At 44.6% G+C, this 17554-nt stretch overlaps 1 protein-coding gene across 2 annotated transcripts; it reads left to right on the top strand.

Annotated features, from left to right (window-relative positions):
* The first annotated feature begins 4417 nt into the window (after positions 1–4417).
* On the top strand, positions 4418–15349 carry LOC125509386 (pentatricopeptide (PPR) repeat-containing protein / CBS domain-containing protein). Of its 2 annotated transcripts, XR_007284073.2 has the most exons (13): positions 4418–4687; positions 4799–4996; positions 5374–5506; positions 7031–7122; positions 7224–7385; positions 7484–7552; positions 7660–7792; positions 9689–9921; positions 10706–10783; positions 13489–13557; positions 13634–13810; positions 14506–14644; positions 14866–15064. XR_007284073.2 is itself a non-coding variant. In XM_048674352.2 (12 exons), the coding sequence occupies exons 1-12, from the start codon at positions 4466–4468 to the stop codon at positions 15151–15153; spliced, it is 1854 nt and encodes a 617-aa protein (XP_048530309.1). In that variant the 5' UTR covers positions 4420–4465; the 3' UTR covers positions 15154–15349. The 2 variants fall into 2 exon arrangements, 1 of the variants encoding a protein (XP_048530309.1); XM_048674352.2 differs by lacking the exon at positions 14506–14644 and having other exon boundaries at positions 4420–4687; positions 14866–15349.
* The last annotated feature ends 2205 nt before the right edge of the window (positions 15350–17554 follow it).

The following is a 17554-nucleotide window of genomic DNA, read 5'->3' as shown; positions in this document are numbered from 1 at the left end:
CTGACAGTGTTGTTTGGCATCGTGGTGGTGGTGGTGGTGCTGCTAGAAGGCGCGGCAGGCCGACGAATTCATCGACGCGGACACATTCGTGTAGCATGTGCGGCTGCTGCTAGAAGGCGCGGCCAATTACGGCTGGATCATGCTGTGGAGGCACTCCTATATATGACATGGAATCTGACTTTAGTGTCAGGCTGCGCAAAAGAAAACCAAAAAGAACAGGTAAGAGTTTGGGTTCTGGTTGATTTTATCAGCAGTCGCATCTTTCAACAGGCTATAATGTTTTGTTTGACAAAATTACAGCGACGAGCGCATCCTTATATTACAAAAATGGAATGGTGCGTAAAAGATCAGTCTTCTGTCGTTTCTAAATTTTTTTCCTTGCACATGATATATTTGTATAGTTCAACCAGCGTCTAATTAACTTAGTCCATACAGTGATGGTGCATACAGAACCTAACTCAAGAATCTGCTGCCCCTACTTCTTACCACCTGGCACATTCAGGCAACCCGATCAAGGTTCTGGCAAAATCCATATACACCCGTGCCTTTGCCCTTTGCAGTCCATATCACCGAAGAGCAACGAGTATCTTCCTGGTGCCACCACCAATAGGTTTTGTGAGTTATGTCACCTCCAATCTCAGTGGAGTGGTCTCTCGGCGTCTGTCAAATTTTACTCTTACAACTTTCTTATGCATTCAACCAAAGTGGAGATCAATATCTAGCTTAGTTGCTTGCTTATTAGTATTCGCAACAGAATACAGTTTTACAGGGTATGGACAAATCCATGAATTATTCTGGACCCGTTGGATATTCTTTTTATTTATTTTCCTAAGTTGTTGACTGGATTTAAATTTTGCCTAATTCATCATGTAGGAAAGACTGTAGTAAATCTCTACCTGTTGTCGCCGTCAATATTTCTCAACTACCTTTAGCAGCATTCTAAAATATCATATGTGCTCACTAATGAGGTCACAAGAATATGGTTATATGATAATATTTTTGTACTCAAATGTTACATGCCAGAATTCGTAGCTTATTTTCATTTATGTGTGTGCCTGCTTGCAAGAATACTTTTTAAAGCAATATTAAGGAGCTAGAACATTGCTGAAAACTAATTTCATTTGCATGCTGTATCGGCAATTTTGAACTATTTATTGAATGCAAACTCCACTCGTGCGTTACACCGATCTTGAGCTTGCGAAATTAAATCACATCTCCAACAACCGATCTGACACATACTAATGTTTATCAAATCATCATTAGTATTAGTGTATATGAGTGCCCATGCTTGGCAATATGACTCATCTTCAAATACTGTTTGCAAAGATTTGTCTTTTTTGATGCGTACTTAACCACATGCTAATTTCATGCCGACAACCCCCCAATATGCCAACTTTCTAATGACTGTCGAAACTAATCCGTTTAGCATTACAAGTCTACTACATGTCCCGCAGCAACGCGCGGGGTATCCATCTAGTTCTATATATGGCTTGGCACAGTGCATACAGGCGGGCCATTTTCGTAGCTTGCCACATCGGCCCGTGATTGGGTTGGGTTCTAAGCCATGACTCCGAACCTGAGTCGTCAAACGGGTGGAAGACACGTGCGGGTGTGGGGTCAGCCCTGTCGCTGGAGATAGCTGTGGGCATTGGGTTCCATTTATCGGTGGCGACTACTCGCTCCGTAACCTAGTGCGATGGCTGGTATTATTTCAAAAATGTTAAGCAAGCATTTGAAAAATATTAAATGTGTACAGAAAAAATGTTGACCATGTATTAAAAATGATAAAACAAATTTGATAATGTATATAAAAATGTTAATCAAGTATTTAAAAAAAAGTTAAGCAACAATTTGGAAAATGTTGAATGTGTATAGGAAAAATGTTGATCATGTATAAAAAATGATGATTTTTTTGATCATGTATATAAAAATGTTAATTAAGATTTGAAAAAAATGTTGAACAAGTATTTGAAGAATGTTAATCAAGCATTTTAAAAATGTTAAATATGTTTAAAAAAATGTTGACCATATGTTCCAAAAAATGTTAATATTACAGTTAAAAAAATTAATGAAGGATTTGAAAAAGTTAATATGCGTAGAAAAAATGGTGATCATGTATTAGAAAATGATAATCTGGTATTTAGAAAATGTTAATCAAGTAGTTGAATTTTTAAAAAGTTTGTATAGGAAAGCATTGACCATGTATTAAAAATGATGAATTTTTTGATCATGTATATAAAAATGTTAATCAAAGATTTGAAATTATTTTGAACAAGTATTTGAAATTTTTTAATCAAGCATTTGAAAAATGTTAAATATCTTTAAAAAATGTTGACCACGTGTTCCAAAAAATGTTAATATTGCATTTAAAAATTATTAAGCAAGCATTTGAAAAATGTTAAAATGCATAGAAAAAATGGCAATCATGAATTAGAAAATATTAATGTGGTATTTAAAAAATGCAATCAAGTAGTTGAATTTTTGAGAAAGTGTGTATAGAATGTTTTTGACCATTATATTAAAAAAATATTAGTCTCATATTTAAAAATTGTTAATAAAGCATTTGAAAAATGTTTAAATGTGCATAGAAAAAATGTCAAGTATGTATTAAAAATGTTAAATTTGTATTGAAAAAATGTTAATCGTGTATTAGAGAAATGTTGTTGCATATAAAAAAATTGTAGAATGAAAACCAAAAGAAACAAAGAAGATAAAAATTCGAAAATCAAAAAAGAAACAAAATAAACCAAAGTAAAAAGGGAAAAAATAAACCGAAGAAACAAATGTGAAAAGAATGAAAAGACAAACAAAACCAGAGAAGAAAAGTGAAAATAAAAGGAAAGAAGTATTGAAAACCAAAAGAGAAACAAGAAACTGAAGAAAAAAAAGAAGGGAAATGTGTAAAAACCGGCTCTTTTCCTTCTTGTAAGTGCCGGCGTACGTATTGTAGACGAACTTGATGTCAGCGCAGTGGCTAACAGAGCTGCGGAGCAATGACGAGATCCCAACATCTTTCCCTCACGCGCACTCATTTTTAACTCCATTTTATTCGAAAATATGCGCTAGTTGGCCGGTCTGATACTGTCGCCATCGACGCGAGAGGTAGTTCCGTCCCGCTTAATGCGAGATATAGCACTTGCACCCAAACAGTCCAACAGGCTGATAATCGAAATCACTAATTAAAGAATACTCGTTGCAAAGACCACTCCATTTTTTCAGGTCGTGACAAGTGACGCGTTGTGCGCCACTTGTCGCAATCTGGGAGTTTTTTTTTCGTAGATCTGTTTATTCAAAATGTTTTATCTCTTAAATCGTGCGTTCAAATTTCGAACCGTTTTCACCGTTGGATGCCTCGCGTCGAGATTTTCAAAACTAGATCCCATGTTGATAGATTTTTCCAAACTTTTTTTTCACGAAAAAACCGGATGAAAAAAACCGGGCGAAAAAACCGGACCGGAAGCATGATTTTTTTCCCTTTCCAAAAGAGGCACGTCCATGCCTCTCGCGAAATCACAACCGTGCCTCTCATGGAAGCAAAACCGTGACTCTCGTGGAAGGAAAAAAACAGAAAACGCGTTTTTTTTTTCGTTTCCAAGAGGCACGGCCGTGACCCTCGCTAAAGCAAAACTGTGACTCTCGCGAAAGAAAAGAAAAACAGAAAACGCGCATTTTTTCCCTTTCCGAGAGGCACGGCCGTGACTTTCGCGAAAGCACAACCGTGCCTCTCGCGAAAGCAAAACCGTGACTCTCCCGAAAGAAAAATAAAAGAAAAAACGCGTTTTGTTTTTCCCTTTCCGAGAGGCACGGCCGTGACTCTCGCGAAAGTACAACCGCGCCTCTCGCGAAAGCAAAACTGTAACTCTCACGAAAGAAAAAAAACAAAAAACGCATTTTTTTTCGTTTCTGAAAGGCACGGCCGTGACTCTTGCTAAAGCACAACCGTGCCTCTCGCGAAAGAAAAACCGTGACTTTCGCGAAAGGGAAAAAAAGAAAACATGTTTTTTCACGCAAATTTTTTTTTCGAATTTTTTTATCGAAAAACTAAAAAAGACCGGGGAAAAACCAAAACATCGAAAAAACCCGTTTAAAAAGCCGAAAACACGTGCTGAAAAATAAAAAAACAAAATTCAAAGGGAGCGTCCAGAGCGCGACACGTGGCAAATGGTTGAGAGCGCACCAAGTGACGCTGATCGTTGCGAGGCTCCCGAAGTAGCGCTAGTTAACTAGTTGCTCCTGCTGATAATACACGGTCTGGCGGGCCAAATATGCCGCCGGGCCGGCACGTTTACGATTGGGCCGTGTCTGGGCATGTGGTGGGCCGGGCCGTGCCAGCCCATCTGGCAGGTTTGGGCAGGGCCCAGAAATCCGCGCCAAGTGTCACGCCGAACCACCAGCACCGGTGACCCCTCCTCTATCCATCCACTCCCGCCCACGCTCGCAGTCGCAGCTCACAGCCCGGGAAGAGATGATGCTGATGAGGCCGCGGTTCCTCTCCCCCTCGCCGCCCTCCTCCCGCCGCGAGCCCCGCCCCCGCACCCTCTCCGAGGCTTCCAGAGTCTCCTCCTCCTCCGCCCGCCCTCCCGGCCCCGGCCCCCGCCCCTCCTCCAACAAGCAGCGCCCGCCGCCCAACCTCCGCCGCCTCACCGCCCGCATCGTCGACCTCACCCGCCGCAGGCAGCTCGCCCAGGTACGGTACCCCTGCTGCCGACCCATTCGTTCCGTTGGTTTTAGATTGGGGGTGGTTTCCCGTTCTCATTCAAGGCTCTGCTGCGCGCGTGGCGGACGCTCCTCCGCGCAGATCATGGCGGAGGTGGAGGCGTCCAAGCGGCGCGCGCGCTCGGGAAGGGGAGGGGGCGTCAACATCATCGTGATGAACGCCGTGCTCGAGGCCTGCGTGAGCTGCGGCGATGTCGATCTCGCGGTCCAGCTCTTCGACGAAATGCGCGGGCCCATGGGGTGTGGCGTCGACGGCGTCTCGTATGGCATCCTGCTCAAGGTATGCCCCCTCTCCCCTTCCACTCGTGTACCAGTGCTGCCTGAGACATTCATTGTTTGGACCGCTATGATTCATGAACGCTCTAGGTGCCATTTCGAGTTTTTGCGTCATATTCAAATGCATTAACCATACTCTAGGAATTCCATAAAATTTCCACCTCAGATTGTCTGAGCCATCAATGTGTTAACTCTGTATGAACAGCTGCCTTCTATTTGTGCTCCTCAGAGTAATCCTTCTGTAATCTCCAGGTTACATTCTTGCACCTTCAAGGGATTAACTTCAGTGCTATCTCTGAAAATACGTGGTGTGTTTTTGCTGATTGTTTAGTTTAAATAAGGATCTAGTAGAATCTTACAATTAATGTGCTCTAATTGAAGGGTCTGGGGATAGCTAGAAGGATTGATGAAGCATTCGAGATACTGGAATCAGTTGAGAAAGATACTTCTGATGGGAGCCCCCGGCTCTCTCCTCATCTTATATGTGGTTTTCTAAACGCCCTTATCGAAGCAGGTTGGTGCAAAGATGGACCGTTTTACAATAAGTTTGTATGTTGCACCAAGTATATTGCCCCTTATGCTCAAAATCACTAGAGACACCAGAGACACCTACTAGAAGTCTAAGAAGAACACTAGGGCGAGGATAAGTCATTGGTCGGAATTATAAAAATAGCTTATACATAAAAATCAACTGATATCAGATTCAAAGTCCTAAAATGCGTGGTGGTTGCCGGGGTGTGGCGTTCGGTGGCGGTGAGTGTTAGCCGGGGTGAAAATCTGCTCTAGTGTTATTGAAGGCGTCGTCACGGCCCTCATTGCCCGTCGTGTTCTCCAGGGGAAACTCTGATCCTCGGGTCAGGCGGTGGTGGCGCTCCGGTGTCGTTTCCTTCCTGAAGGCGCCGCCTTGGAGCCCACGGTTCGTCGTATGCGGCTTCATCTCTTCGCGGTGCCGTGTTCACGGCTGAGGACCTCGGTTGCTCTCGTAGTGCTTGGGGTGGTGTTGTTGCGCTCAGCGCCTATGTATCCTGCCTTGGGTGTGTGCGTGTGTTGCAGTGGCGTGCGTCTGTACCGGGTTCTTGATGATCGTTGCTTTATATATGAAGCGGTGCGAAAGCCTTTTTCGGTAAGTCCTAAAATGCAATTGGCTCATCCGTGGGAAAGCAGTATTCTGGCGTATAAGCAGTATTCTGGTTACACAGGCATGCCCAAGCCCCAAAATATAGTGTTAGTTTCAGTGAGTAAATTGTATATTATTGTGTGTATATCAAAATGGATTGCACACATGAACCACCTCTAAGCAATATTTTCAGATCACACCACATTTTGTTGCAATCTAGTTTTGCTGAACTTACTTTATAATATGCTGTGGAAAAATAACCATGGGAGTAGGAAAAAGTTAGTTGAACATACAGTAAAATAGCCAAAGCAGTTTGGACAAATGAGATTATCATAATCCACCACAATGCCGAGTTGAGCTCTATTGAAGCAGATAACTTGGCTATGAAGCCACTAACAAATACTCCCTCCGTCCCATAATATAAGAGTGTTTTTGACACTAATATAAGAGCGTTTTTTACGCTAGTAGTATTGCAATTTTTTCTTAAACGGAGGCAAAAAATTTGCCTCATACATCAATTAAGAAGAGAGTTGCCCGGTTAATCAACAGAAAACCGGGCGAAGACCGTCAGAACCCGCTCACAATATACCCCACACACACCACTCTGAAGAAAGCCTCGTTGAGGTATAAAAGGCATGTCACTACTGAATACTTACTCGTATAGTGGAGATAACAAAAGGAGACATCATCACTGACTAAATAGCCCTATGTACTTAGGTTTTGGGTGTTTTTTTTTTGTTGCATAGTGTAGTGGAGCTAAGTTTGACGTGTTGCTGATTGGTTATGCTTATGACATGTTCTCATTACAGATTATTTGTTTTTATCACAATATTCTATGCATAGCTCTTTACCACTGGAAAGCTTTCTTACCTACATTAGCTGTCCGGTTACTGATGAAATTGAACTTCACATTTTGTCCAGGAGATATGAGGCGTGCCAATGCTCTTGTTGCTCGTTTTCGCCAAGTCCTTTACGAAGGACAGTCTGTGTTACTATACAACTTACTGATGAAGGTATCTCTTAGTTTCCCTTGCAATTATTCCCCTATGTTATGTTATTTTGCAATAGTGTCTCAATTGCAGTTTCATAAGTTTCTGAATTGAAAACTCTCCAGGGATACATGAAAAGCAACTTCCCTCTTGGAGCGTTAACTGTTAAAGATGAGATCTTGCGTCAAGGGTTGAAGCCTGATAGATTGACGTACAACACCATCATTTTTGCATGTGTAAAATCAGCACAGATTGAGAAGGCTTTCCAATTTCTTGAAGATATGAAGGTGTCACACAAGGGTTGGAAAGGCCAGTTTTAGCCACAAAATTGTCTTTTATACATGTAGTTGCCTCGTCAATGAAAATTAGTTGCTCATAAATGCAGGATGAAGCTAAAAGGGATGATAATCCTGAACTCCTCCCGGATGCTGTTACCTACACAACATTACTTAAGGTTATTCATTGATTGCCTTAAATACTTTGACATGCTATTTTGGTTAATTGTGTATTCAGCATCATTTAATGATTTTTAATTGTGCAAGTTATTGAAGCATGTTGCAGGGTTTAGGAAATAGCCAAGATCTTTATTCAGTTCTGAAGATTGTGGTGGAGATGAAATCATCACTTGTTTCAATTGACAGGACTGCATACACAGCTATGGCAGATGCCTTTCTAGCTTGCGGGTCCATTGACGGTAAGCTATATAGCAATTTTTGGTGGGCCAATTTGCTTGGTAACACACTGCATCTTTACAGGTTGGAAAACAGAAGCGGTATATCACTAAGGGCTATCTCTTAATGTTGCAGTGGTTGATAATGCAGTCCTATCTTAAGTCCGTCACATAATCTAGAGATGGCAATAGAAAATGATGTACAGTGGGTTATCTCTTAATGTTATCTCTAGTAACTAGATATACCTAAATATGTGGTGAGAGATATTGTTCCTAAGAGATCATCTCTTAATTAAGAGAAGGCAAGCCTTTTCTTTTGGTTTTTCTTTCCTTCACCTCACCATTTATCCTTCATGGCACTCATAAGATAACACCATTATACACACCCTAACAAGTGAGGCCTAGCTCCCAGCTGTCATCCTAAAATTTGATGGTATTTTTTAATTGAGAGACCTTAGTAGTGCTACTGTTCTAACGCCCCTTATTTTACCATTTTATATCCCAAATGGGGAAACGGCATATCCAATTTATAAAAGTACATTTAGGCTTGTTTGTGTCAATTGACAGAGACTAAACCCAATTCTTTTTATTCTTATGGATTTTTGTTCAGTTTTCAGTCCCATCTGAAGGAATTAGGTCTAATCCCTTTCCATCCAAACTAGCCCTCATGATTTTTCTTTTTTTTAGAAAAGGAGGTTGAACCCCCGGCCTCTGCATCAATCCATGCATGCAGCCATCTTTATTAATTATTCCACAAAGGTCTGACAAGAACATAGATCAAATCACCCGAAGCCACCACTCACACCTACAAATTCGATAATGAGGAGTGCTCTCACTCCCCATATCTACAACCAGTGTCGTCGCCGATCCATCTACATAACGTATCGGGACTAACAGCCGGTGCAGCAGACCTAAAGCGCACACCACATGCACACGCTTTAGAAGCCGCATCATCCTTGCCAGTCCGGACATCCATCGACGCCACCACGGCGCCCAACGGCGCCACCGCCCTGCGCTCGTCCGTCCAGACGCGAAGACTCTGGAAGATCTGTCGTGCGTAGCACCTGCCAACCAGGCATGACTCAGCGTAGCACCTGTCGGCCAGGCATGACTTGACAACTCCACCGAAGCTCCGTGCAAGACGGAGCCGCTCCACCTCCTGCCTGTGTCTTCTAGCGCTGCTCCACAAACGATGCTCCCAGGAGAGAAACGGCACCGCAATACTGCCATCGTCCGATCTGGAGAACCAGATCCTAGGGTTTCCCCCGAAGCAGTGCCCATCACCAGCAACCGTCAAGGACCCACACAGTGCCCACCACCACTCAGCCCTCAAGGCGACGCCTTCAGGAATTCTTAACCAAGCTATTAATTTCCAAATCATCCTATTCAGGGATCTTACGCCAAAATTAGAGCTGCTGTCATGATTGGAACCTGGTTTCCACATCTGTTTTTTTTCTTCCATCGTATTTGATTTATGACCCAGCATATAACAAGTCGATGTTTACTTGCCTAAACCTCTGTAACAATTAAGCCTTGTGTGACCTTCTGTTTTTGAGAAAAACATTACGTGACTTTTTTCCTTTATAGTTCTTAGTTCCTGGTTGGTCCAGGATGCCAATCTGACATCAATGGTTTATGTGAACATAAATATGGAAAGACAATCATGACCAGCATATTGGGAGATAAGTAGTGCTATTGCATGTTCCATTATATTTGGACCATATATTGTGAGAAAGGAAGAAACCTAAACATTTGTATGCGACAATCTTGCAGCGCCCTTAGTTGTCACCTCTTACAAAAATCTTCTTGCACAATGTAACTACAAATAGAATTCTCGTGTTTGAATATGCAGCTTGGTTGGTTTAAAATATATTACTACCTTCTGGGTGTAGATGTCCTGATATGCTTCTGTTGTTGTAGGGGCTCTTTGCATTTTTGGTGAGATAATAAAGCAGGCTGGCGACAACAAAGACTTGAGGGCCAAGCCTCATCTTTATCTTTCAATCATGAGAGCTTTTGCTACTATAGGTGATTTTGATATGGTAAGGAGATTGAAAGAACGCATGTGGCCAGATTCAGTTGGATCCATTAGCCGTTCAGTTAAACAAGAGGCAGATGAGCTATTAATGGAAGCTGCTATAAATAACAATCAGGTACGCTGAACAAGAGGCAAATGAGAAATTTATTTGGGTTTTCTGTCCATGCAATACTTCGGTCAGTTGATTGCTAAGTCTACTGAAGTTTTACTGAATTTGGTAAAATAACAAGACCTTTTGTAGTGGGATGCATACTATGTAAGAGAACAGTTGCACCTTTAGTGCTGACATGCTTACCATGGACGCACCCGAAAGTATATTCTGTTAAAAGTCTAACCGTTGAAGGGATCTTGCCCAATGAACCAACTTCAAAGTCCTTTCATGCAAATATATTCTCATGTTGTTTCAAACCTGTCAATAATTCACTGTCTTCAGTTCGTGTAATTTTTTTTGAAGTCACATTGATGTTTTCATCGTTTTCTACTGTTCCCTATTTGTCATACCACACTAGATGGATACTGTATTATTATTATTTTGTTTCTTAATTGCATGATTTTAATCACTTTAAAAGATTGTGTTATGTGCTGTCCAAATCTTGTGAATAGATTCCTCTATTCTTTTTGTTTGTCTAAGAAAGATCTTGGCAAGACTGAGTATATAACTATAAAGGAAAAAACAGGTCTTCTCCAGTCATCCTGATTGGATAAACTCCAACATTTTCCCTTCAGATTTGACTATGTTACTAGATGCAATACAGCAGTGCAATTATCATGATTCTTCTCTGTCTCTAGATTTCTTCACTCCTTGAGTGTCTTCTCTCTTTGCCAAAACAGTCTTGAGATTTTCAAATGCCCATGTTCATGCGACTTAATGCCTTGCTGGCTGATTTATTGTTGTACAGGTAGATGTGGCTAGAAGACTTCTCAGAAGAATAGTTAACGGGAAGGAGCATTTCTCTTGGAGAAGTAGAGTAGGCCTGGTATGTTCTTTTAATTCTGCATTGAATTTTGTAATCTAAGTACCAATTCTACTTCATTCATTGCTTCGATTGTAAAAGTACATATATGGAATCTCAATACGACTTTGCGATGTTTTGAGTTCTGAGATTTAAATGTGCTTGGCATGTTTCTTAGTGTTAGCTCGGTTAGGGAACAATTGTGCCTAAGTTATACTTTTATTGTGTTACTAGTATAAAATAGTTGTAGTGTTCATGTTGAATATAATGTCAATTGCTTTGAGCACTCTGATTTGTTATTGTATGCATGTAACTTAAGAGGCTATTGTCTCTGTTTTGATCTTGGTTTTAAATATTGCTGTCCTGTCCAAGTGTCCAGTATTATTTCTTCTGCTCTAAATTCTAAACGCATTCTTCAGCAAACTCACTGTGTACTGAGATGAGATAACATGCTTTTCTATTATTTTAATCTGGAGGCGAATATGGCCATCTTTCTGTTAGTTTCACTAATTAAAGTTCAGGAGCATTGATCTGCTTTCTAACTACTATATCTCAGGATTTTCTTCCTTCTGACACCATATTTCTTTGGTGAGATACGCATGCTCTAGTTATTAGATACAGTATTCATGATATTGTAATGACCTCCTGCCCTGTCAAATTGAGAGGATACAAATCTGACTGGTACATATGAAGTAATAAATCAACTTATGAAGACCTGTGACTGAACTTTACTTGCCTGGGATACTAGCTGTTAAGGGTATCCCCAAACTCTTGATAGCCAAGGCACCACAAGCCTTGTTTTTCTAGCTGAATACGTCTTCCTCTGGCCGACCCTAAAACATAACTGGTATCCTAACAATCGCCGGAAAGTTATTTCTGTGCCAGTGTTTATGTGAATGCTTTCGTTTTCTCTCTTTTCAACCCCAACCCCAATCTTGGGGCCCAGCTTGTATATTTTAATCCGCTGGCTCACCAATCAGACCCACTACCCATCCACGAAATGGCGGCGGTTTCAATATAGGGTGCAAGTTTTCAGCTGGAACATTTTCTATGGATTCATTTACCGAAATAGGCTTTCGCCCCGCTATATTAATATAGCAACCACCCGATACATCCAGAAGTTCGACGCTGGGGCAAACAGCACAATCATGCCCAAAAGAAAAACAAGAGAAAATCAAGAGAAAGAAATGCCGGCAGCACCGGATGAACGAAAGCTGAGGCATCCCGCAACCGCTGCGCCCACCGGAAACATCCACCACGCTCCAATGCCATCGAGTCGCTGTGAACCAAGCAACACCCTCAACAAGGACTGCGACGACGCCGCCGCTGCTGCCCGGACGAATCCTAGGATTTCTCCCGGTACACGGAGGGAAGCGGGCGAGAGGTACTCCCGACGCCCTTCAAGAAGGTTGATGGCGCCCACAGGCGTCACCGCGCCGGTGCCGGGCGGACCCGAGAGGGATTTTGCCCTGCCCTTCATACCCACAACCCAGGACCAACCGGCGGCTCCACCATGCCAACCGCCCACCAACCTGCGCCACCACAGTCACGAGGACACCACCGTCGTCTCTCCACCGCAGACGCTGCGAGGCCGGCCGAACCAAGCGAGACCACCGCCGATAGGGACCGGGAGCACCACAACCACGTGGGAGGGGACAACCTCCACTGGCACAAGCCGTAGCAGACCGGACGCAGGCGCGGGAGCACGCTGGACCCCCTGCCCAGCCAGGCCCAGATCGGGCCCGTTAAGCTCCTGCCGCTGCGCTGCAGCTGACGCAGCGCAGAGCCGCCGATCCCAACGACCTCATCCCGCCAGCCCAGCCGGAGGAGACCCGTCGGAGGCCAGACCAACCCGCCCTGACCCGGATCGGGCCCAAAAGGGCCCGGATCTGGGCCTACAGGGCTTCGCCGGCCAACCCCCGCCGCCAGCCGCCACCGCCGCCAAAGGGCCGCGCCGCCGCCGCATCTGAGCCCGATCTACACCGGAGAACCGCCCGCCGAGGTGCACCATCGCCGGAAACCGCCGGCCGAGCTGGGGAACCGCGAGGGGGAGAGGAAGAGGGCCGCCACCGCCGGCTTTGCCACGACGCCGCGCGGGCAACGCCCGGCCACGCCAGCCGGCGGCAGCGGCGGGAGGAGGGGTGGGAGGTGGGGGCTGGGCGGCGAGGGGAGGGAGGGCTGCCCCGGTCGCCCCGCTCGGGGGGGCGGCGCGGGGGGTACGGGGAGCAACTCAGTAAGACTTTCTATGGATTCATTTCATGCAACTAACAGAGCAAATAGTTTATTCGAGCCTTGCATGCCTTTTGTTGTTTTGAAGGGCAGGAGCATAATTATCTCTCCTTGGTACATGAGCTCTCTCATGAAATGAATGCTTGCTTAGTTTTCATCTTATGCATTGCCAGTCTAGTTTCTGAAGTACAGGACCAACATCTACTCCCTCCGTATGAAAATATAAGACGTTTTTGTTGGCTAGTTTAGCCTACAAAAGTGTCTTATATTTTGGCACAGAGGTAGCAGGTGACAATAGCTAGTGCATGTTCTTTTTTTGTTTGAAGTTCCATGTGTTTGATGTATCTGGATTGGTGAAACTGCTAGGTTTTTTCGATGATGGGACTGGGTGCCAGGATGATATAGCAAATATTCTGTTTGTTTTGCCAGTTCTATGAACTTGATCTGATGAAGTGGAAACACGGTCATTGTTAAGTTTTGTTCCTTTCTGTTCATACCAGGTGGCACTCAAAATTGAAACGCTATCTGGATTCACCAACTCTCCTCTTAGACCACATGTATTTCCACAGGTTGTGTATTCATTTCGTTTGTGTCTTATATCCACTTTAACTTGGTTATCTTAACTTCTGTCTAATGACATTGTAGATTCTCTTGAATGATCCTGTCGAGAAGTATATGATTCCGTTTCGAGAAAGTCAACCGTTAGGTGCTGACTTGATCTTGGAAAATGTTGCGATGCGATTCTTGAAAGACTCTGCGGTTCCTCTTGTGAATGACTGGGGAAGTTGTGTTGGAATAGTTCACAGCCGCGATTGTACCAAGGTATGAAATCTTTTGGAACAGCTGGAACTGAATTTTGTTGCAAGGAACAGTATTTTGACATCTAATGGGCGGCATAGTGCCTGGTGAGGTAGAAGCTGGGCGTGGCTGGCAGCATTAACTTACGCAGTTAAAAATCTGTGTTGTGTTCATTAGTTGCCCACTGTTAAGTGTTAACTAGAGAAGTAGGCTAGATGACATGAAAATGCATGTACTGTTATTGCTTGGATTGGTCTAAAAAAGGTCAAGTATGGCGGTGCATAGGAGAGCGGCAAAAATGGCTCCGGAGCTCATTTGCTCCCCTCCCGCCTATAAACAGTAAAATAAAAAAATACTAGAAAAATTCAAAAAAATCTGATTTTTTTGACATGGAACATGTTTGAGTGCTTGAGGACCGTGCCAATTTTCAGCTCGTTTGGATATCTAAGTAGCTCTCAACAAAAACAATAAAATTGGGGTCTGTGAAAAAGTGTACTGTTCATGCACTATTCCGACCGATTTGGTTTTTTGCTGAGAGCTACTTAGATGTCCGAATGAGCTGAAATTTGACAGGGACCTCACGCACTCAAACATCTTACATGCAAACAAAAATCAGTTATTTTTGAATTTTTTTAGTTTTCTTTTTACAGTTCTCCAAGATCAAATGAGCTCGGATTCAGAAATGGATATTCGCTAAGCACTATTGCCTATTGGTGTAGAGTTTGAGGAACACCGGTCACAAGGGTCGGTAGTGCCATTAGGATACTTGGTTCAGTTGTCCCTTGAAAGAAGAAGAAAAATGTATGGCCAACATCGTACGAGTCGAGTCGAATCCATTCTTTGGACGGTAGAAAAATGGTATGTAACTGTCGGTTTACTCGGAGGGGGTTAATTATTCAATAATTTCAATTTGCACGGAAGGACAAACCTATACTCCAGTTTCAATTGCAACATACTTCCTCTGTCCCATAATGTAAGACGTTTTTTCTGACACTACATTATGGGACGGGGGAGTATTTGATATTTTCTCTTGGAAGCATTCTCGTGTGATCCTGAACACTTATATTTTCCTTTTGCAGATGGACTCGCCTCTTCTTTCAATGGCGAGACCACCACTGTGCGTGCCTTGTTCAACCTCGCTGGAGCACGTCATTGATCTCCTCCTCAGAGAGAAGTGCGAGATGGTGGTGGTGGTGAAAAGCGGTAACATGTACGAAGGCAGCTACACATCCAGCTCAAGGCCACTGGGCGTCTTCTCCCTCGGTATCCTGTCGGAGGCCACGACCAACACGGCAAACACCCATGACGAGCGCGTCTCCGGGGCAGCACCACCCGGCAAGGACCCTGAAGCCCGCGGCCGTGGCTGAGTGCACGTAGCTATTCTTGTGCTGTTGTCTACCATGACTCGTCATCAGTGTGCTTATTAGCGCTGTATACATGTCGATGGAGAAGAGCGGAAAGTTTTAACCGTGGCAAATCTGTTATTAAGCTGACCCTACCGCTCTGTGCGAGTGATGTAACCTCTGATACATACGCGCAGCAAAGGTGTCAGTGGGCCAGAAATTCTCAACCGGTGTCGACTCTGGGTGATGCTCCACGGCGGTCCCGGCTTGCCGTACTCGCATCTTTGTCCAGTCCACACCACCAATTATGGGGGAGAAGAGCAGTGCTATGCATACCGTAGGTCGTCTAGCTAGCATTTTATTGCGGGAGAGATCGTAGCTAGGTCTGCCTGGCTGGCTGTTGTTACCTTTGTCCAGGTTTAGTAGATCAACAGTTCAACACGAGTGGGTATTTTTTTTTTTGCAACATAACACGAGTGGGTATTAGTACGTTACTATTGAGGTCCTCACGCACAGTGGTTTCTTTAGGTTCTGAATCTCTGATATTGCCATTGAAGGGCCTGTTGACATGTGCCCCCTCAACGAATGAACAGAGCCGTTGGGCAGTAGCTTTATTGCTTGGTGCTTCCCGGGCAGAGCGCACGGTTACGACATTCACTCCGTTGGGCAGCACCACAGTACTAAGAGTATTCCGTACCTAATGTTTCTTTTTGAAAGTCATGCCCATGCTTCCTGCCTTCCTTGTGGTATCGTTACCATATTGGGCTAAATTTTATGTTTTGACCCTTTTTCTAAACCTATTCGAAATCTGACCCTAGTTTGTATTTTTTCTTAAGATTTGACCCTTTTGCTACCGCCATAGATCATGACGGTAGGGTATAACAGCCTACCGCCAAGGACCCTGGCGATAGGGTTGCATGCCCTACCGTCAAAACCAGCCTAAGTATTGAACACAATGCGTGCTTATGCCTACCGCCAAGCACCTTGGCGGTAGGGTTGTGCAGACTACCGCTAGCCTGTTTGGCGATAGAGATGTTTTCTACCGCCAAAGTCCTTGACGGTAGGCTGTTAGACCCTACCGCCATGGGCTCTTGCGGTAGCAAAAGGGTCAGATCTTGAAAAATTTCAACTTAGGGTCAGATTTCAAATAGGTTTCGAAAAAGGGTCAAAACACGAAATTTTGCCTACAACATGTAGGCGCCACGCCAGCCACGGGTTTGCATGGAGTCTGCTAGCTAGTTACAACATGCAGCTACCCCGCGCCTTGGGTTTGCATGGAGTCTTCTGGTTAGAGCATCTTCAACAGACGCACAAAAATTTTAACACGTCACTGTAGCACTTTTAACGTGTTAGACCTAACGGGTTACTAAATATTTCAAAATGCATATAAAAAAACACGCAGTGTAAATTGTAAAGCACGCAATCTGACGCCCCAAATTTACAGTTTCTAATAACGTTTTTTAGCGTGTGCCCAAAGCAGTTTTGCGCGTATACTATTTTGCAGTTTTTTCTGGAGCTATCTGGCACCCAAAAAAAATCCAACTTTTAACGCGCGGAGCAGTTTTTGTGCACGTGTTGAAGATGCTCTTACAACACGATACTATGCACCGACAACAACGCGGCAAGCGCTGTAGAAGCAACCAAAAATGATAATGCGGCTCTACACCGGAGCACAGTGGAGCACGTACGTGCTCACTTATTTTCCTGTAACAACGTTAAAGGCGGTACGTAAGCTTTTGCGCAGCCCTAGCCATCTCACCGATCGCCGAGGCCGGCTGGCTCGGGTCCGCAGCTAGTAGTACGCGGTACGCCTGCCACTGCCAGTGGCATCCATGTATGCAGCGTACACGCACCGCAGCAGCACTGCCACGCGGCTCGCAAGGCTGCGACAAGATTTGGATCGATGGACCTCCTCCCTTCCTGACGAGCGGCCTTTTTGGGTGACAGCTTGGGGACTGCCTTTCGGATAAAGCTCTCACGTTCCCCAAAAAGAAGGACGGTACGAGTGTCGCGCGCAACTGCCCTCACACAGACGGGCCGCACCGCACCGCACCGCGCGTAGCTACCTCTGCCTGCCGGCCGACGCCACGACGGCCGCGAACCGCGGTTCGCGCGTGCGGCCCGGCGCCGGCGCATGCACGCACCGCCGAGAAGCGCGACGGACGTACGCACGCACGTCCCCCGGCGGGCCGGCCGGATCCTGTAGAGCAGGCAGGTCTGCCCGGCCGCTTAGTATGCATGTATCTGCATGCACGCCACAGGATTACGTAGCGAGAGCAACGTCTTGGCCTCTTGGGTGTACGTACTATGTGCGCTGGCTTTCCGTCGATCACTGTATGCACGCGGGTTGGATCCGTCTAATGCGACCCTCGCCGAGTGCCTTAGAGCAAGTCTAGCATACCTCACAAAAAAGTCCCGACCAGCA

This window comes from Triticum urartu, chromosome 5A (genome assembly GCF_056163025.1).
Source record: "Triticum urartu cultivar PI428250 chromosome 5A, HENAU_Tu73, whole genome shotgun sequence".
Lineage (NCBI taxonomy): Eukaryota > Viridiplantae > Streptophyta > Magnoliopsida > Poales > Poaceae > Triticum > Triticum urartu.
Note: the sequence above shows the minus strand (reverse complement) of the source record. Positions and strands in the feature narration are given on the sequence as shown.